General features: G+C 40.9%; 1 protein-coding gene across 1 annotated transcript in view; it reads right to left on the bottom strand.

The window, feature by feature from the left end:
- The window catches only part of thsd7aa (thrombospondin, type I, domain containing 7Aa), a 205,390-nt gene that overhangs the window by 101,405 nt on the left and 82,215 nt on the right, over positions 1-21,770 (bottom strand). The window contains exon 2 of the mRNA XM_041808955.1: positions 3,039-4,173. Within this exon, the coding sequence (XP_041664889.1) occupies positions 3,039-4,173 (1,135 nt within the window). The remainder of the gene's footprint in view (positions 1-3,038; positions 4,174-21,770) is intronic.

The raw sequence follows: 21,770 nt of genomic DNA, 5'->3' as shown, positions 1-21,770 counted from the left end.
TAGCATAGCTTACTTAGCTGCTTTGAGAGCTTTGCTTCAGCTATGTTAGTTACGTTAGTTACATCAGATATAGCTCCATTATCTACAGCTAAGTTAGCTTTAGCAAAGTTAGCTTTAGCAAATTAAGCTCAGGTTAACTTAGTTATGCAAAAAACGTGGTTGCATAGCTTACTTAGCTACTTGCATAAATTACTACTTAGCTGTTGTGAGAGCTTCACTTCAGCTGTGTTAACATTGTTAGATACATAGCTCCATTATCTAAAGCTTGGTTAGCTTTAGCAAGTTGAGCATTAGCAAATTAAGCGCAGGTTAACTTAGCTATGCAGAAAACGTGGTTGCATATCTTACTTAGCTACTTTGAGAGCTTTGTTTCAGCTATGTTAGCTACATTAGAAACACAGCTCCATTTTTTTAAAGCTGCTGTAGCAAGTTGAGCATTAGCAAATTGAGATCAGGTTAACTTAGCTGTTCAGATAACATGTAAAAGTAGCTTATGGGTCTGCTTTGAGCACTTCACTTTAGCTATGTTAGCTATGTAAGATACATAGCTCCATTATCTAGCTGAATTAGCTTTAGCAAATTCAGCTCTAGCAAATTAAGCAAAGGTTAACTAAGCTATTCGGATAACACGGATTAGTAGCTTACGTATCTGCCTTGTGAGCATTGCTTACACACATAACAGAGCTGCTTAGGCTATATGCTTGCAATGTTTGATTGTTAAATACATGTCTCCACTATGGAAAAACTGGTACAAATGCCTGTTTTTAGTGTAATTTAATTTTTTGTGCTTATATTGAATCTGATTCATTAACTTATTGTGCTGTCACGGTAACATGCATGTATTGTTCTGTCCTTTTTATGTGTTTTGTATTGTTTTGTTTGGTTTTTGTTCTTTTTTATTCTCTGGACCTAGAGTCTGTAATAAAGTTTTGAATGAATGAATGAATGCTTCCATGGAGCACATGCTTTTATTCATGTAAACAAATTGTTTACTCAGCTTTATTATACGTTTTGTAATTAGGTTTTGCAGGTCAGGCTCGTAACATTTAACTTTTGGTATCATAAACCTTTACCTTAGCCCTTACCCTAACCCTAAAAGAAAGTCTAATCCATTTTTGTTTCGAAAGTTTTACTGTGTATTTCTGTTCTAAGATTTACGGTGTCTCAGATGAACAGTTTGTATGAGTGGCCATGAGAAATTACCAATCTGTCGCCAGACTGTCTTGAGTAAATACTCAAAAAATAGTGATTTATACCACCCCTGCCCCCATTGTGCATAACTTTGTTTTTAATCAAAAAAGAGGAGTTATCAAATGTACCCCCATCAAAAACAGTTCTTGTAATCCTTATAATTTCTACACACATTTTAATAAAGGGAAATTTTAGATTTCTGTAGTCATCCAGCATCCTCCTAGAATTGTCCAATGAGTTCAAGTCATGAAGTTTCAGGTCAATTTGTGTGTGTGTTTTTTCCAAGTTCAGTCCTGAGCCTTTGGACAGACAACAAGAAAGGACAGGAAGGGCATCTGACCAATGTTGTTCAGGAAGGTAAGAAGTAAGAAAGCAGAGAATAGCCTTGAAAATAAGAATAACATTTCTCTCATTGTTATATGTGTCTACTGTGTGATCTGAAAATTGGATTAGGAATGATCTTCATCCTTTTATGAGGATTTCAGGGTTACTTTTAGGCATGTAGGGCACTTAGGATTCATCATGGGGTTCATCAAAGTTTAGGAGTGTGTTTATGGGAATTTTTGACCATTCTTCCAGAAGGGCATTTGTGGGGTCACACACTGATGTTGGATAAGGAGGCCTGGCTCTCAGTCTCCACTCTAATTCACCCCAAAGGTGTTCTATCGGGTTGAGGTCAGGACTCTCCCAATCACTTCCACTTTGTTATAATACCACTGACAGTTGACTGTGGAATATTTAGGAGCAAGGACATTTCACGACCAGACTTGTTGCACGGGTGGCATCCTATCACAGTACTATGCTGGAATTCACTGAGCTCCTGAGAGCGACCCATTATTTCACAAATGTTTGTAGAAACAGTCTGCGTGCCTATGTGCTTGATTTTATATACGTGTGGCCATGGAAGTGATTGGAACACCTGATTTCAATTATTTGGATGGGTGAGTGAATACTTTGGGCAATATAGTGTATATGTGTGTTGCTCAGCAGCCAAGGTCAAGCTTGACAGTCTCTGTTTTTTTTGCCCAGGCCTTTTTACCCGTGGTAACATGCCCGGAGACAGACCACCATGGTGACCCTACTACCCACCTGGACAGTACAATAGGCCAATCTAATTATTTGGACTATGTTAATTTTTCAGCAGATTTTATTCCCATGTCCCTACTAATATAAAAGGACATCCAGAGCACAACCGGGGTTGTGACAGTCCTCTTTCCTTCCATGCCTTACTTCAGCCTCAATTTTTGGCCCAAATATGCCTTTAAGTTCTTCACAGCTCTGTACATTTGATTTCAACGTATGGTTTTTAGGTCGAATAAAACCAGTACTTTGATATTTGTGGAACTTCTTTCTGTTCCACTGCTGTTTGCTGGCTGGGCAGCATTGAGTCCTGCTTCTTTTAGCTACTTTCACTTTGGGTCCTAACTGCTTCTTTTTGGGTTTAAAAGAAGACTTTTTCCTTCACATAAAGAAGTGTTCCCCTGAAGATAACTCATTGTATTTACTGTGTCAACTCTTTAAGAAAACCCTGAGGCCTGTGATGCATTTTGGGATGCCTTCATAAAAGCTTTTATCGTGAACTATACTGTATAACCCCTGAGGGTACGCAGAGACCTTTCCATGACTGCCACTGTGCTTTATATCCCTAAAAAACTTTCTCTCTGTACATTATCCTCTAACTAAATGTTGAAACTAAACCTTTATCCTGGCAGGGCTCAAAAGAGAAAGCCAAGGCGCCATCCTAAAAATCGAGTTTACTTTCTAAAGTCAACAGAAACACAAAGCCATGGTGGTGTTTTTAAAGTGAAGAGGGGTCATATGAGGACACATTTTGGAGTCGTTCTTACCTTAAAGCCTCGACCGTGCCACTCTTGTGCACACAGGTCACCTCTCTGGTCTGGTAGCCGACCTGTATCTCCCAGAATTTTCCTCCCGGCCGGTTCTGACGGTTCCTGTTCCTCTTCTTCTTGATGAGCTCTCTGGTTTCAGGATCTTTCACTTTTCCCTTTTCTCTTAACCTCTCTCGAGCTTTCTCTCTCATTTTCTCTCTTTTCTCTTTGTTTTTGGCCTTTTTCTGTCGTTTGGGCCGGTCTGCCTGTCTGTTCGGTCTGTCTGGTTTCCCATTAGCCTTAGCTAGTTTTCTACTGGCTCTGGATGCCTTGTCTCCCTCTTTGGCGAGCTTTTTAGCCTCCTTTTTTCTCTTCCTTTCTTCTTTTTGCTGCTTGTCACTGTCTCTGCTCTGTTTTTCCTCTCGTTTGGATGCTTTGTCATCCTCGCCTCGCCCCTCTGTGGATTTTTTGTCTCCTTCTTTGGACTGGGTTTCACTTTCTCCGGATGGTTCGTCAGCTTGTCTGGCTTGCCTTGGCAGAGGGACGGAACACAGCCCCCAGGGACCCACCCTTAAGCTGTAGAGGCTCTCTTCACCCACACAGGGCCCTGGCTGGCATGTCTGAAACTCTGTCAGGTTTGGGCAGGCTGCCCCGCCAAAGAGCGGTGGGGCTAGAACATGACGTATCCGGTTTTGTAAGCCCATCCCGCATGTTTTTGAACATGGAGTCCACAGGCTGAACTCAGAAACTACACAGTCCCGGGGACAGGGGATCAGACACGCCTGCTCCAGACGAGGTTTAGGCTCAAAGTATTCACAGATGGCATCCTCAGCTGGCTCTCCATTTGCTTTCTGGACGCAGCCCACCTCCCTGGTTTGGATGCCCTCCTCTCCCCTGGTGCACACAGCCGGGCGCTGCACCCCCACGCTCCGCATGGAGATGGGGACGCACTGGTTCCAGGCGCCAAGCTGCCAGTCGTACAGGTCTTTGTGCCAGTCGCACACCCGGAAGCAGCTCTGCTGGTTGTCCGGCCGCTCTGATTGGTCGCAGTTTGTGTGTAGTGTGGTCCAGCCTTCAGAGTGGGCACACCACACCGCCCGACTCTGACTCCCACCGGGGCCGCACTCGCTACCCATACATCGACCCCACGGACCTGTAGAGAGAGAGAGAGAGAGAGGAGAGAGGTTAGACTCAGAAGAAAGAGGACTCTGCCTTCTATTGAAGGGAGCACTCAACACCAATATGCAAGCCTCAGTGCTCTCAAATTTTTAACTTTTATTTTTGTTTTGCTGTTTTGAGTTTGATGAATAGATGAGCAGATGACAAGAGGAAAAGGAAGACAAATCATAACGATTGCTTTTTGCTAAGCAGTGACTGCTATGAAGATGTGTGGGTGCAGGGTCACAGGCAGGAGTGCTAGGATGACCTCATTCATCAGCTTCTCTACAAGATACTCAAGGCAAGACACTCCAAGAGTTCCAGAGACCCATCGCTCTCAAGTTGGCAATTTTCAAACCAGAACTGATTTTATAAGTGTTGCAAACCACACATAGAAGGACAGTTTTATCTTACTTTTAACATCATAATCCCCTGAACGCACCCACTAGATGATTCAACCAGACTGTGAAACAACATACATGTTGTTTGTACTGATGATTTCACAGTGGAGATTCAACAGACATGAGATCTCACAGAAACACACATGATCAAACATGACTTTACAAGACAAACACAGAGGACGATCGAAATCCTCAGCTGGCTGTCCTGGTGTGCTGTAAAAGTACACAACATGAGAGCAAGCAGACAGCCTCATCGGCTACTGTGGTTATTCTTTCTGAAGCAACCTAAACTGGAATCATAAAAACGTGCTTGGGGCAAATCTGTGCTAAAGTTAGGCTTAAAGTCAAGGCTCGGGAGTCTCAGGCTAAAAAGTCACAGCCCAGGCTGGTTCACAACTGCTGGTACCCAAAAGTGGGTTGCAAAGCTGTGGGTTTCAAATAAAGATGCTGCAAAATATCTAAAACCCTAAGTAGGCACACACTACATGCATGCCTTTTTTATGTTTTCCTGTGATGCCAAGACAATTTCTGCTTTTTTGTCCTCAGGATTTAAACTTATTCATCTCCTTATGGAGACAGCAGTGCACACTCGCCGTTGCAGAATGCTGTGACGTCCTTTCACACTTGTTGCGGAAAATTCTGTTACGACTCTGATACTACTTCTCGGTCCGGATCAGAGGTGGGGCGAGATCAACCCCCCCATTGCGGAACCGTCGCTTTCATACAGAATGCCGCTGCAGAACAAAGACACGAAATGACATGGAAAAGAGAGGCAGTGTGAAAGTAGCTATAATTTTAGTTGACGCAATTAACACAGGTCTTGTGGAAAGCATCTTACAACTCCCTTGAGTGTTTCCTGACCCCCACTATTGGAAATGCTGGTCTAGGCAACTATCTACTTCAATTGGGTTGAAACTGCAGTCAAAAGGAGCAGGTTATTGTACATTTTCTAGCCTGACATGGCATGTCCTCACAGCATACAACATGAACAAGTGTTGGCAACAAGCATGGCTTCAAAATGGACAGTCCTAACAGGCTGCAAGCACTGTAGCACAAAGCAGTATGGACACTCATACTGTATTTCTTATTTCTTTCTCTGTCGCTTGCACAGACATGGAAGAGGAAAGAACAAAAAAGAAAATTATAAGGAACCAGGAGTTACCTACAGTAGTATTTTCATCATTTTCTTTCACTTTCTCCGCTCAGAGGGCCTGTTAGCTTGCTTACAAGGTAGAGATAGTTGAGCATTGATAATATCCATGTCAATGTGCTCTCACTCTAGTTAACATGGAAACAAAAGTATTTAGCTCAAACTATCAAATCCTTGTCAATACAAAGCACATAACTTCTGTTTCTCCACCTTCAAAATAAAAGCACTATCACAGAGGAGAATACTTAACAGTGGAATTCAAATGTCTGTCATTCTCGCTATGACTGAATGTGGGTATGTTCTTATGCTAAGGAAGGATTCACAATGAAGAATGCATGGTATGACTTCTTCTGCAGAAAATAGCACAGTTTTAGATGTACGGTTCTCCTGTCCTGTAGGCAAGTCCATTCACCAAAGCCTTATTCCCTGCTGGTCTGCTTTCACATTAGCAACATCATCCTGTGGGGAGGATGTACACTTTCATCTGTACAGTGCCTCATACAGTAGGTGGTGATAAGTGCTCGTATCTGGGCCCAGGTCCCTAATGTGAACCCACTCCAAGCTGAACTTCATTTGGTTTGGTTAGATCTTCTGTAATCATCTTGATTAAAAAAATCTAATTTTCTTTCTGCTGATGTTCCTGGTTGTAGATTAATCGCAACATTTCCAAGCATTTGATTTTATGAGTGTACTATTATCATCAGAATACTATTGAACAAAGATTTATTATACATCAGAATTATTGTATGTGCTGCCAGTCCTTGAACAGAGCAGCTGTATCTGAAACCTTTAAGTGCCTCCGTCTGCTCTAATGATGTCCTGACAAATCCACGCATTGCTTTAAATCACTCTCTCAATACTGTGATTGCACTTTCGCTGGATTTATGAGAATGCAATTATAGGTCTAAGTAAACATCGACTTTCAGCACAAAAATCCCGTTAGGAGAGCAGCAGATGTAAAACCGGAGCAGCCGAGGAGTCGATCAATACTACATAAAAATTAGCTGATGAGAGAAACGCTGCACTTAGCATGTTACAGCCTTGTCTGGAGCCTCGGCGATGTGAGTCTTTAGAGGTTTAAGCTTACAGAAACATCAGTCACACTATAACAAGGTGAGGGCAGCTACTGGGCACCACCTTATTTAAGTGAACAGGCCCACACTCCAGTCAGAGTCAGGTTGATCAACAAGCGGCTCTTGGGTATACCTTAAACAACCCTCAACACCACCAATGGGGAGTCGAGCTCTCACTGTAGCTGCTCTTAATCCGTAGAACAGCTTACTGCTCCAAATAATGATGCATTCCTGTCAATCTCAGAACTCAGAAATTCCAAGTTGCCAGTTGGATTCGTCATAAAAAAAGCATCCAGAACTCCACATTCTGACTTGGAAAGCATGGCATACACTGCACTATTTCAAGCCAAATCTAAAATGGTTGTGGTGGAGTATCAGCACACACTGTGTGACTGAATCAGTTATGACGTACGACCATCATGCATGATCTAGGTGCTCACACTACATGGTCCAATGGTCGTGCATGACCTGAGTGCTCACATTGCACGAGTGAGGTGCAAAGTTATTCCTGCTATTTTTGTGGTGATTTAATATGACAGTTTAAATCCTCAAAGTTGAGGATTCTGCTCGTGGTTCTTCTCTCACCATGGGAGTGTATCATAGAACCAAAATATCAAACATGCTATTAATCCATCAAGTGACAAACAAACGACGCATAATCTGAATGAAAATCAGAGCAACATCTAAGTGAGTCGTGCGACTCAAAATTCAAGTCTGAATCCAATGATATTTGCAGTTTATGCTTGACTTTAGTTGGTGATAAAATTAGCCTAGCATATTCGGATTTTTACTTGAAATGCAATCATATACAACACCTGAAGAAGGAAACTTCTAGTTTTGCTGTAAAGAGCTAATCCACAGGGGTCAACAAATGGTATCGAGGGGAACTTCCAATATTATATTTTGAATTTCTGGACTGCTGATCAAGCATGAATGTGCACAGCTAATAGTGCTCAGCTTTTGTTTGGCTCTCAAACATACCAACGTATCGATCATGTGAGTTTAACTTCATTTTTGTTATTAGGTTTTTACTCTGCTGGCTTTTTGCCTGGTGTCAGCTTTATTAGCTTTTAATTTGTATTAAATTGGTTCTCCTGGCCATGTATCTAAGGCATTTCTGTTGCTTCATGATGTTTAAAATGTGCTGCAGAAATAAATTTGTGAGATCAGCTAAAAACAGAACAATTCCCCAAATGTCTGCTCCCAGCGAGAGCAACCATGAGAGAGAATCCGAGCTGTAACTGTCTATCAGCAGACAATGCAGTAATTTATAGTAGTCAGGGTATGAAGTCAGGGGCTGTATTAAACAGTGCTTTATGGTTTCACTCAATAATGCTGAGAAACAGCAATGAAAATGTCAGCGGAAGAAGCAGCAGGCTGAATTAGCTTACAGCTGCAGGCAGAGGGTCCAGATCAATACCAATCAATAGGAGGAGTGAGAAACTGCACCCAGACACAAGAGACAGCTGCAGTCACACATCTCACCATGTCTGTTATCCTCCATGGCTGGAAATAAGGAAATAAACCACAGAAAGAAGGCATTTCTAAGGCTCATTTATAGAAACATTTAATGTATGGAGAGGTCAGCGACGAAAAACAGCTGTGGATTGACTTTATTATTAACAAAATAGACAAAAAGCTACAGGCTGCATGGCTAAGTGGCCATCTGGGCTGTAGTTCTCATCACCATTCAGCTCTCCAAAGAGGCCAGCGTGTTTAGTATTAGTTCATCGGCAGGAGGTATTGTCTCAGCGCCACGCAGGTGTTCACAATAATTCATGAACATGCCACTGGACGGCACCGTTATCTCTCAGCCAATGGGGAGCTGAGGAGTCAAAGAAGGGTGGTGGTGCTCACGCTGGCCTACATCACATTATCACAAAGCAGGCCAGGAAGAGAGGAGGGCAGCGTGCCAGAGCGGAGGAAACTACAGGAGGGATGTCTGATCATACCACGCCTCCACACTCAGACTACAAACACCAATCAGCAAGACACCCATTTATACCGCTGAGAGAGTGTTTGCTAATCTTTGGCATGAATTTGGTTCAGAACAAGATCAGCTTTGTCAGCTGCAAGTTCTGCTAAACAAAGACAAAATTAAACTCAAGTTCTTTATACTTTCAAGAAAAGCAAAGCGAGCTTTTTCACAGAGAAATCATGGGTGAGAAATTGCTCTTTTGTCTTTCAAGGGGTGCATACAAGATAATGCCAAAAATATGAAGGTTTACTTCCTGTTTCTTCTTCCTTACCAAAAGGAAATGATAATAATGATAACAACTTTATTTATGTAGCACTTTTAAAAACAGTTGTTTAGAAAGGGCTTTACACACAGCAAGAGCAAAAACTCAGGGAAAAATAAACAGAACATAATGTGAACACAGGGAAAAAAATAACAAAAATGAAAGTGACACAAGTAGGTCTTGAATGCCAGTTACAGTAGAAGATTATAAAATCTAAAATGTAATGGAGTCAGTGAAAAATAACGATTCCAATGATAATACTCCGAAAGATATTATTGGAAGTGGGAGAAAGAGAGCGTTAAATACACATATTCAAACAAACAGTCAAACAAATACATGATCATGATGATGATGATGATGATGATGATGACGACGACGACGACATCACATCAGTGGGATAAAATAAAGACAAGACTCAAGACAGAAAAGTAATAGAAACGAGGACAGGTAAGTGAAATTTAGGTAGATAAGTAATAAAATAGATACATAGAAGGGACATCACATAAAAGCAAGTCTGTAAAAGTGAGTTTTAAGGAGTGATTTAAAAGATGTCACCGATATGAGCAGAGTACCTGTTTACTTGTAGATGCTATAATTATGGTGATTAATAGCTGTCAATAATCCATAGCCTTCAATAATGTGGCCAGCATTGAGACCTGGAGGGCAACAAGAGTACCAAATAATAAAAACTATCATCAACTACTACGTGGAGCTGCAGCCCTGTGCATTTTAAAGCTACATTTCCTTAAAACAACAGGTTTAGATTGCCTTAAAATGACAAAAAAGCAGAGATATTAAATTAAACTGTACATTTGTGTCCCATTTGACCCTTCTGCATGCCTCTCTCTTCCCCTATTTCTTGTCTCTCTTCAGCTGTCCAATCCAAATAAAGTCAAATGCCCAAAAATAATCTAAAGAGGAAGAAACTACATGTCCCTGCTCTATATTGTTAAGGAAAGCATTAGGTAGAGAGCAGCAACAAAACCCAGGGCAGAGCAGACACCAATGACAACAGAATTACACTGATTACAGGTGGAGCTGGGGTGGAGGAGGGTTACAAGAGCAGCTTGAAGAGAGAACAGCAGAGCATAGCTGGGCAAGAGGAGTTTAAATAATGCAGCATGAGAGCAGTTAGCTAATAGCCTGATTAGTCAAGAATAGCCTGAGTTTAGTAAAAAAGTGAGGACCCTAAGGAATAACTTTGCACCTGATTTTTAAGACTGCCAGCTGCCACTGTGGACACACCACAGATGTAAATGCAATTAAACACTTTTAGATGTCTGCTGAATGATTATGGTCTCTTTTAAAATACATTAGACATTAAAGATCCAAGATCCTGGGCACCAATTGGGCTTTAACACATATTCAAAACAAGTACTGCTGAATTTCAACTCCTAAAATCTCAACAGATTCTTTAAATTTTATGGGGGAAAAGATTCAAGTCTGATTTAACATAACCACACTCTGTAGAAGAATAGAAAGAAGTACACTGGTGGCTGTTAACAGAAAAAGGCTCTTACTTGCTTTCTAAAGTCACATTAATTTGAAACCGACTCCCTGACTTTTATAGAAAACAATCAGATTTCCTTCTCAAGATTTGAATTTCTAAATAGATCAATCAAAAGATTTGGAAAAGATGCTCTGGAAAAAGAAGAAAATGTTATCTTTAAAGGGCCATCCTGCCTATTTAATGCCAAGTCAACCTGACAGCCGTCAGACCACACAGGAGTAAAAATAAAGGCTTTTTCTGGTTGTTCCTAACAGGCTTATCTCACCAGCACAAGGAAATTTAGATCTGTGTGAAATGATTTCACCCCCAAATAATGGGATTGTGCTTTTCTGACACATCCGGACCTCCCACCTGGCTCCCCTCCCTCCTTTTCCATGGTGCCAAACAGAAGATTGGCACTGGCATTTACTGGGAAAATGGAAACCAGTGTGAAGCGTGCATCCCACCAGTGGCTTTTAGATAGAAAGGCAAGAGGAATGAGTGCAGCAGCAGGCAGTCAATCTGTATTCATATGTTGAACACATGTCGATGATAAAGAGACTTTGAAAAGGTCACAAATTTTACCATTAGCCACCGGACGCCTTCCTGCAAACACAGAATTTCCATAACTGTGAAATAAAGAAATCTTATTCCAGCTGGAAATCCAATAAAAAAACAGCACAAAGATAAACAGCCGACACATGATTGAATCGTCTATCCTGTATTTTACATTTTCTGGGGCATCTAACGGAGCTGAAAATTGGTTTCATTTACATGCATTACTCCAACAACAAAATCCTTGACCCACTGACCTGCTTTTGGATTGAGCATGTAAACAGAATCACAGGCTTACTGTTCAAAAAATATAAAACCTCTCATTTATTCAATTTCTAAGCAACAAAAGAAGTAGATTTAGATAATATGTCTTAAAACAGCATTCGTGACCGGAAACAAATCAGCTTCAGATGCTGCAGTGGGCATTAGTTTCAGGGCAGGTTTGATAATTTGGAGTTCCCAGGTTAACACCAAAACAAAACAATCAGAGATGTTGCCATGACACTAGGATTGTGGGTAATGCAGAGCTGTTAACTACGATCATAAATAAATAAACTATATTTTTTTAGAATTAAGTGGATAATAAACAAGTATATATCTTCTCTATCAGTGTTTCCCCAACTTTTTTTAGTGGACCATTTTCACAGGGTAAAAGCCATCACAACCCAACAACTTCATTGTTATTGCTAACCTGCCTTTTGCGCTGTCCTCGGCCAGTTGGTTGAACTGACGTCGAGTGCCAGCTTGGAAAACATTAATTTAATTTCAGACTCAACCTGGTCCTGATCTCGCGCTTTCTACTTTGCAAACCTGGAAGAAGCCACTTCACCTCAGTCACACTGGCTGTCTTTGCATGCTTTACCCCTTTGGCTTTCAGTGGCTGTCTGGTCTGCAACAATGTATTTCATTTTTATTATTCTGAAAATGCATTTGGGGAGACAAAAACAATCTCCCTTGAACCAACTGTAGTTGATTGAAACTGCAAATAAATCATGTTTTTTTCTTTTGACAAGTGTTATGTCAGTAAGTTTTATTTACTGAAAGGATATTGGCAAGTTCCACTGACGGATCGTGCCAAGGAACTTTCAGGATTTTTTATCCTGGATGGATTATTTGCATATCGCAGGATGCCATTTGGTCTGAGGAATGCTGGTGCTACCTTTCAGAGGCTTATGCACATTGTGTTGCATGGTTTGGACAATGTTGAGGCCTGCATTGATGATGTAGTGATTTTGAGTGACTCGTGGTCTGACCATCTCCAGCAGATTAGAGCAGTATTTGAGCGATTTAAAGAAGCCAACTTAACAGTCGACCTGAGAAAATCTGAAATTGCTCAGGCCACTGTTACATACCTGGGAAAGGTGGTTTGACAGGGAAAGGTGCTACCAGTGTCTGCAAAGGTTGAGGCCATTGTAAATCTTTCTGTCCCCACCACTCGCAGTGAGCTTAAATGCCTCTTGGGGATGGCTGGGTATTATAGGGGCATTTTGCCGCAACTTTGCACAAGTAGTCGCCACCCTGATTGACTTGACCAGCTCCAAGGTCCCTTTCCAGTGGACACCAGAGTGCCAGGCTGCTTTTGAAAAAGCAAAAGCACTTTTGGCCTCAGCTCCTGATTTTTGGTCGCCCTTTTGCTCTATACATGGACGACAACAGTGGGGGTGAGCATCCTGTAGCATTTTTCTCAAAGAAACTGAGTCCTTGCCAGGTGTGCTATTCCACCATTGAGAAAGAAATGCTAGCTTTGGTTCTGGCTTTGCAGCACTTTGAAATCTATGTCACAACCTCGGATCCTTTGGTGGTTTATACAGACCACAACCCTTTGTTGTTTCTGCAGCGATCAGCTTTTGCTAACCGTAGGTTATTCCAATGGACTTTAGCTTTGCAGGAACTACCGCTGGAAATCCAGCATGTAAAAGGAAAGGACAATTTAGTCACGGGTTGTTTATCCCGAGTAGTAGTGGTTGATTAAACCCATTGTACATTTAATTTTTTTTAGTGGTGAATCATTCTATTTTGAATGACCTTTTGTTTTGATAAATCTCTATCTGTAATTTGAAAATGGAGCATCAAAGTACCAGAACTATGTAAAAAGAATTGAAAAGTTTATTTTTGGGCTATAATCTAGAATGTGGGCTATTTAAATTGATGTTTTGGACATTATATGGTTTTATGGCCTGTTCAAACATCTAAAGCCATTTGGTTGCTTTCTGCAACACTTACCCATTTTTTCTTTTCATATATATTGGAGTGAGAGTTTGCTTTGTATTTTGTCAACAAATCTGTTAGATTTGTTTTCTTTTAGGGGGGAGGTGTTATGCATTCTTAGATTTTTAAGAAACTGGATGACTTTTTTTCCCCACAAAAACTCTGTGAAAATTCACCCTGCTCATTTAGACAAATTTGGTGCACCTGAGGTGTCTGCTCCCAGCTGAGAGCTGTTGGTAATCAGCAGGGCTGGGAAGCTATATAGGAGGCAGGTCACTGCTCAGTTCAATTGGGTTATGAGTGTGGGAGGGTCAACACCGTCAGTTGGCTCTCTATTTGTGTTTGAATTTAAAGAAAAGAGTAAACTTTGTTTCAGGGTTTTTTGTTTGTGTGTGAGGGGGAAAAATCAAAAAATATTTTTATTTCACTTACTCCTTATTTGAAATGACTCCCACCTATCCTTATATTGGGTCAGTTTTTTCGTTATTCTATCATTTTGACTCAGTGGGTGGCAGTGTGAAGAAATAAAGCCCTGCCACCTTTAAAAAACCCAAGACCCATTTTGTTTTGTTCATGCAGTTTTTGTTAGTTTCCCCATTAGCAACCTTTGTTATAAAATTTGTGATTTCTTTTGGGGGGAAACGTAACACAAGGTTGATACAAACAACTGATGTCTTCTGTTTCACACTCAAATCTAAAAGCAGCATAGATTGGATGATGCTGTGGCTGATGAGGGACAGAAGGAAAAAGATGTGGACTTGTCTTAGTCACCCACCTCCCAGCACCGTCAATGACGTTCTGAAGGCATTCTGTGGGAGGTAGATGCACCTCAGCCAGAACTCTGGGGTTTAGTTAACGTCTGTAAATCTACCTTCAAGTGGCACTGTATAACTGGTAGTGATGCGTCATTGTGTACAAGTCAGTTAAAATAGCCGGACTTTTTTTGATGATGGGATCTAGATCCTGTTTGAGAGCTTTTGTTGTTGCTGTTATTCGATTGACAGAATAGCTAGCCAGAGAGTAGGTTTCACTGGCCCTTAGGGGAAATAGAATGTTTTTGGCATTAATAACATGAGATTCCCATTGAATAAAATAATTAAACACCATTGGAGTCAAATTTAGTATGAATGAACACTGTTAATAGAGCAAATGAAGAGTTGTTTAGTAGCCCAAGTGAGCTCTTCTTGCTGAGCCAAGCCAAATGATTCACATCATAGAAAAAAGAGCCACGATTTGCATTACTAAAAACTACGCCTAGACAACTTTAGAATAAAAGAATTCTGTTCTGACAAGGTAAGTTTCTCCACATAAATGCCACCAGGCTTTTAATTTGAAAAGCACAAACTGGCAAGGCTAAGTCTGAGTGTGAGCTGCAACTCTATCCCTCTGACTTCTTACTCTACCTACTGTTCTCTCTAAATAAAGGCATTAAAGCCCAGAGATACACCAAAAAAAGACAAAAAATGAAGATTCAGTGTGAGTGCTGTTGTGAAAGTAAACGCTGGGAGCATAAATATGAAAGTTTTATTTGATGTGAAGGCTGAAATCAGTTGTGTTTATTAAGAAATCACTGTTATATTTATTTTGCTGCATTAAATGAAGCTTATCATTAGCTTATGCAGGGTATAGAAGTCATACACCCAGCCACGATCAGCTGATGGCCAGCTAATCCAAATTACTAATTCCAAGGTTTCTCAGCCAATCACAGCTTTCTCTCAACACACCAGTGTATCTAAATATGACATGGCCTACTTCTCTCTAATCCCTTCTTGCATTACTGCAAAGACTGCAAAGCCTAGCCTCCTCCACCCCAGCCTCTTCCTTTATAGCATAAAGCTTAATGCACCCTCACTCAGATTCATGCTACTATGGATGAATTGCTTTTGAACTAATTTTATTGTATTGAATGCAGTCATAAATGTATCTATCCATATGGGGGTTTCTAGCTATGTGCTCCCTGGAAAGTCAAAGCATGCTGCTTGACATACCCAGGGAGCATCTTTAGTGCAGAGCCTTCTCCGCCAAGTAAAACTGTATATCCATTTTGCAACAGAATGGTTAAACATATGACAAGATATTCCTGAATGAAAAGGCATTCCTTATCCTACAGGGGAATCTTCATGCAGACTTTACAGACATAATGACCCTAACAGCCCAGAATCACCAGAGCCAGCCACCTAAATGTTGTAAATTAAAGCGTTATTCCTTTACGCTCTCACATCAGAGATGTGGAGCCCTGCAGGCTGAAGAGAAAGCAATCAGTTGGAGATTCCTCTGCAGACGTTAGAGCTAACTCACTTATCGTCTCTCTGCAGTCTCTGGTTCTCTGTCTCTGTTCCTCTCATGCATTCTCAATAAGTTTGTTTGCACCTTTCTTGCACCCTTGTTTTGTTAATTTCATCATCATTGTTTTCTTGTTTGTTGCTCATGGTTCCATCATGCACAACGAGTGAGATGTTGCTGATCAGAATTTGATGAAACGAGGAGACATCATGCTGCCGCTGTTTGTCGGACTTTGACCTCAGGAGGATCTACATTACGATTGCATTGTTTGACTAACTGGATTTATTCCAGTCTGCACCAAATGTAGAGGATTTAAAAAAGCTAATTAAGTTTAGTATGCAGCTTTCTCTTGTTTCTAACCTTACAAACTTGTATCGTGGCAAAGCATGCTGACATATAAATGTATTTCATTAGAAATCCTGTTTTAGATCACCTTGATGAACAGCAACAGCTGCTTTGAACCATTCAAAACATTTTTTGTTTTGGCTTTTTTGGGGGGCATGAAAACCAAAAACAAAGTCACAATATCCATTTTTAGAATTTACTGTTCATTTTGTATTATATGGTTAAAATTAGGGATATTATGACATATCTGTATCGGCAGATATGAAAATTTCTGCCAGCATTCACAACTGATATTTTGGTGATAAAAATCTGCCTATGTCAGCTGTATATATTCGCCATAAAAAAAATGAAGTTAGTGGATTCTGGGCGGCCGGACCAACAGACCTACCTCAGCTGAAACCATATTCTTCTGTCATTTTCATTCCTAACACTTTAGAGTGCTTTACTGATTAAAAAAACAACAAACAACTTCTTTAATGTCAAAGTGAAAACAGATTTCTACAAAGTAATAATCTAGTAGCTAGTAGTTCCACAGTTAGTGAAATGGAGATCACCTGAGTGCTGTAAGTGGTCACTTGTTAATCAGTATTCCTGGCTACCATTATACCATGAAGACAAAAGAACACACCAAGCAACTCAGAGAAAAGGTTTTTCAAAAGTATAAGTCAGACGTATGGGTAAAAACACACTTCCAAGGCACTGAACATCCCCTGGAGTTCAGTTAATTCCATCATAAAAAAAAAATGGAAGGAATATGGCACATGTTTAGTAAATCTGCCTAGATCAGGCGATCCTCACAAACAGCTGTGCAAGAAGGAAACTGGTAAGAGAGATCACCAAGACACCTTTGACAACTCTGAAGGAGCTACAACTTCAGCAGCTGCGATGGGAGAGACTCTGCAAAATATTGCTTGGGTTTTTCATCAGTCAAAGCTTTATGGGAGAATGGCCAGTTCTTCACTGTTGAAGAAAACTCATTATATATAAACTAGAGTTTGCCAGAGTTTGTGGGAGACTCCATGATCAAGTGGAGGAAAGTTCTTTGGTCTGATGAGACTAAATTGGTGCTTTTTGGCCATCAGAAAATACTCATCACAACAAACACACCACTGTGAAGCATGGTGATGGCAGCATCATGCTGTGGAGATGCTTCTCAGCAGTTGGCCCTGGAAGGCTTGTAAAAACAGAGGGTAAAATAAACGTGGCACATCTTGCTCAGTCTGAAAGAACTACAGCTTTGGAGAGGATTTATTTTCCTGCAAGACAATGACCTGAAGCATACAGCGAAAGCTTCACAGAAATAGTTTAAAGACAACAAGGTGAATGTTCTGGAGTGGCTGAGTAAAAACCCAAAACTCAATCTACAAGAAAATTTGTGGCTGGACTTGACACCCAATCCCCATGCAACCTATAACCTGATAGCAGCACAAATTCTAATTTAAAATTAGACAAATTAGGCCAAAATTGGACTCTGATCGCTCTCCTGATTTTCAGTGTAACTTTATGGTCAAGTTTCAATCTGGAAAGTGAAAGTACAGCTGTGGGTGAAGAAGCAAGGTGGTGGTGTTTGTCTCCATCTTTATTTGTATTGTGCTAATTCATGACCAAATTATCTCAGCACACTTTAGAAAGAGCTGATCTTGACCTTCAAATCAGTTCATCCTTAGCGTTGTAAATATACAATAAACACAAGAATGGTTGGCCATTCCCTGACCAGGTGTTATAACAAAGGTCTGCTTTGGCACAGGCAGGCTAGACCTGGCTGAAGGGTCGCCACTTGGGAACAGACTGTTTGTCTGTTGGCTAAATACCACTGTTTACACTTGAATTATTTAGGCAGGAGAAACAGCTGACACTTCCCAAAATGAAAAATTCAGCCTGCCCTAACCTTAACCCGACAGCTAAATACCAGACAGTGTCAACTCCTGGAAAAATCCATAGTCCTTAAAGTCAGTTGTGATGTGGTAACAGCTCATAAATAACAGCTACAATCCTAAATGCGTAATCTGTAAGGGAAATGGATTTGTTTTGCATGTAGGTGTTGCTCCTGCATTGTCATTGTCTATCATATTATGAGAAAGAAAATAGAAGAGCACATTTATTCTTTCTGGAGCATTTCATTGCTACCAAGGATGCAAACGGCAGAGAAAAATGTCCAAAAGCATGAGTAAAAACAATCATCCGTGTACATTATTGTAGACAAAGCTTCACTCATGGGGAGAGATTTAACATCATCATATTTCACAGCAGCTCAGTCTCTTCCCTCCTCTCACCATCTCTTCTTCTGTTTGTTTTAGAGCAAACTGCTTTAAGGTTTTCGCCATGTTTCGGCTCTGGCTGAGTGCCTTTGTGCATCTTTGATGTGAAGACAGCATGATCAAAAGCAGAGCTGCTTTGTGATGACAGGACAGTGCGCTTTGTTTGTCCCGGGGTCACCAAAGACCCCCTGCTGGCTCCATGTAAAGTACAGCATAAAAACACATCTATCTGATTGAACCTTCTCTGACTGCAAACGCAGCTGCATGAAAAGGCTGTATCCAGTCCATTTGTGAAAGACAGACTTCACATTATAAGCTGATACAAAAGCAGCACTAATCCAAAGACGTTTAATGATGTTTATTTTGAGAGCATAGTTGGAATAATAGCACAGCTATGGCAGGGCAGGTTAGGGAAATAAAGGTACGAGGAGGCAGCAGAGGCTCAAAGACACCAGCGTTCATGCATCTTTCATAAGAACTGTCAGAAGAGCGAAGCCATCCGTTTCAGGAAGCGACATTACACGGCTCATTTGGGGTGTCGTGCTGCTACACGGAGAACAGCTTCAGTACAGCAGCTCGGTGCTGAGCGTGCTGCTTGTTAAACGTAGCGTTTGGCTCCGTTTGGGAACCATAACACAAAACCCCAACAGATGGTACATGCTTGTATTCTCTTTTGTTTGCTTTTTTGCCCAAGTCAGGATTTTTGAGGACAATTTTGTGACCAACAGCCGTCTCTTTTTGTGCTCTTGAAATCCAAAAGAACAGATTTGGTGGGAATCCACTTTGGACTGCATTTTCTGGGAGGAATGTTGTTCAGTCATGCTCCAAAAACAAACAGAGCAGGCACTGCTTTACTGTAGCAAGAATAAAACCCCTATCCTGTCACAGTTTCTGCTTATTTTCATGAAAGGGCCAAGCATGAAATACAAGACTTTCAGAATAAATTCAGAACGAGAGGTATGGGTGATGTTTGTGCAAAACCAACAAGCCACAGAGCCGCATTATATACACCTAACACAAAGCATCTTTGCACAAGTGCCACATGTCTTTCCTGTTCTCCACCTGATGCATTTTTTTAAATGGCGAAGTACCTTGCCTTTCCAACAACACCCATGAGTCTGTTTGTCCTGAAATGCAGGTTGGTCAGGGGCAAAGGTGGCCTGTTCCTCTCCTCTCGTTGCAGACAGGACACCCCAGCCCCTCATCATCTCCCTTGTTCCTCCTCCCACGTCCATGTCAACACAATTGAGAAAGAAACAAGGTGTCGGGTTAAAAATTGCACTTTTGCTAGCTTGTGTTGAATGCTGTCAGCATATGCTGTTGTTTAGTTTTCTATGTTATGCAGTGGAACGTTTAGGTAAATTGAAAAGGCTCTTACTTCAAACTACAGCAACACCTTGTCAGAAGAGAATGGGCAGACTGGTTCAAGATGACAGAAACTCTACAGTAACTCAAATAACCTTCTGTAACAACCAGGGTATGCAGAAGACTATCTGTGAGTGCACAACAAGTCGAACCTTGAAGCAGATGGGCCATAGCAGCATCGGACCACACCCGGTGCCCGTCCTGTCAGCTAATACTGAGGCTACAATTCACACAGGCTCACCAAAATTGTAAGATAATCGAAGTTTGAAAAAAAGTGCCAGGTCTGATAAGTCTCAATTTCAGCAGCAGCATTCAGAAGCTAGGATCAGAATCTGGCATAAATGACATGAAAGCATGGATCCATCCTGCCTTATATCAGTGGTTCAGGCTGGTGGTGGTGTAATGCTGGGGGAGATATTTTCTTGGCACACTTTGGGTCTCTTAGTACCAACTGAGCACCATAGCCTACCTGAGTATTGCTGCTGACCATGTCCACCCCTTTATGACCACAGTGCACCCATCTTCTGATGGTTATTTCCAGCAGGAGAATGCACCATGTCACAAAGCCTAAATCATCTCAGACTGGTTTCGTGAACACGATGGTGAGTTCACTGTACTCCACAGTACTCCACAGTCACCGGATCTCAATCCAACAGCGCACCTTTGGGATGAGGTGGAATGGGAGATTCACATCATGGATGTGCAGCTGACAGATTTCTGAGGAATGTTTACAACACCTTGTTGAAACTATTCCACAAAGAATTAAGGCAGTTCTGAAGGCAAACTGGTACTAGCAAGGTGTACCTAATAAAGTGGCTAGAGAGTGTGTGTAACTAAGTGAACATATGGTTTCAAATTTTTGACTCGATAACTTTAAATTTACATTTTCAAGTTTAAACTTTGTCCTTTGGAGAAACCAGTGACAGTAAATCCTTCTTCTGTGTTTGTGTTTGCTTTCTTTCATCTTTCTAAATTGACTTTGTAGGAATCCGCACTTCTCTTGCAGCCTTATTTTCACCACCTCTTACTGAGATTATCATCTTTCTTTGACCTTTAAAAATGTCTGTGATAAGAAAAGAAAAATGATTTAGAAAAGAAAAGGAGGGAATGAAGTCAAACTTTGAGAAAAATAATGCTTCCAAAATCTCCAAAAATTAGTAATGTGATGTTTGGAAACACGCAAATAAAATAAAAATGAGACATATTGAATATGCACATGCAGCATTTATACAATCAGGTAAGGGCAGAAATATATCATCAGCTGAAGCTCCATCTAAAACGTTTTGTCAGCTGTAAATGATACCACTGATAAAGCAAAGTTCACTGAGCTGATGAACTAGAAGTTCTCATAAATGTGAGTAAAGGCATAATGATTCTTCTGCTAACAGCTAAAGAATTCTGCTGCTAAAAGGTCAGACTGGAAGCCCTATGATTCAAACATTTCAAGATTGATTTGCTGTGATCATTTGTGCAACTTTTTGAGTTTTATGAAATCCAAGCCTTGAAGGTTTTAATAATTGACTCATCAAAGTCTCTATTAGTCTAATTTGGAGATTGTTGAATGATGCATTCACAGTTCTGATTTAAACCCTGGTTGACCTTCGAGGAACTGCAGGGGGCAGTGACTGTGAGCCCGCTCACTGTGACTCATCAGTGTCTTTCTTATACCAACACCCAAAAACCAGACACATCAGAGGAAATACACACAGACAGACACAACAGAGGAGGCTATTTCATGCTACAGTGCTACTGAAGCAGAAAACAGACGCTGCTTATCGGAGAGAATGTGCCAAAGTGATGGCAGATATATAAGAGCACATTTATCTCAAGTGTTTTTAGAAGGATTAATTACATACTGACACCCACTCACACACACAGACATTCAAAGACACACATACACGACTGCTAGCACATTTTTACAGCAAGTTCTTCTGAATTTGATGATTTAACTTCCAGTCTGGTGACATGGCTTTCTAGATTTTTGTTTCAAAGGTGCCAGTGGAGCCCAAAGATGAAGTAAAGCAAGTTGGAAAGTCCACTCAGGCCGATGTGCCATGACATTTAACATGAGAGATTTGAATACCCTGTTAAAATATGAACATTGTGAATAATTGTGTTCAGACCTAAATAAAGGCAATCTTTTCATGGCCATGGACAGAAACTTTCTGTAGATAAACATAATCAAGTTTTAAACCTTACAAATGTTCAACATTTTGCTGCAAAAA

This window comes from Cheilinus undulatus, linkage group 16 (genome assembly GCF_018320785.1).
Source record: "Cheilinus undulatus linkage group 16, ASM1832078v1, whole genome shotgun sequence".
NCBI classification, from domain to species: Eukaryota; Metazoa; Chordata; class Actinopteri; order Labriformes; family Labridae; genus Cheilinus; species Cheilinus undulatus.
This window is presented reverse-complemented; position numbering and strand designations above follow the sequence as displayed.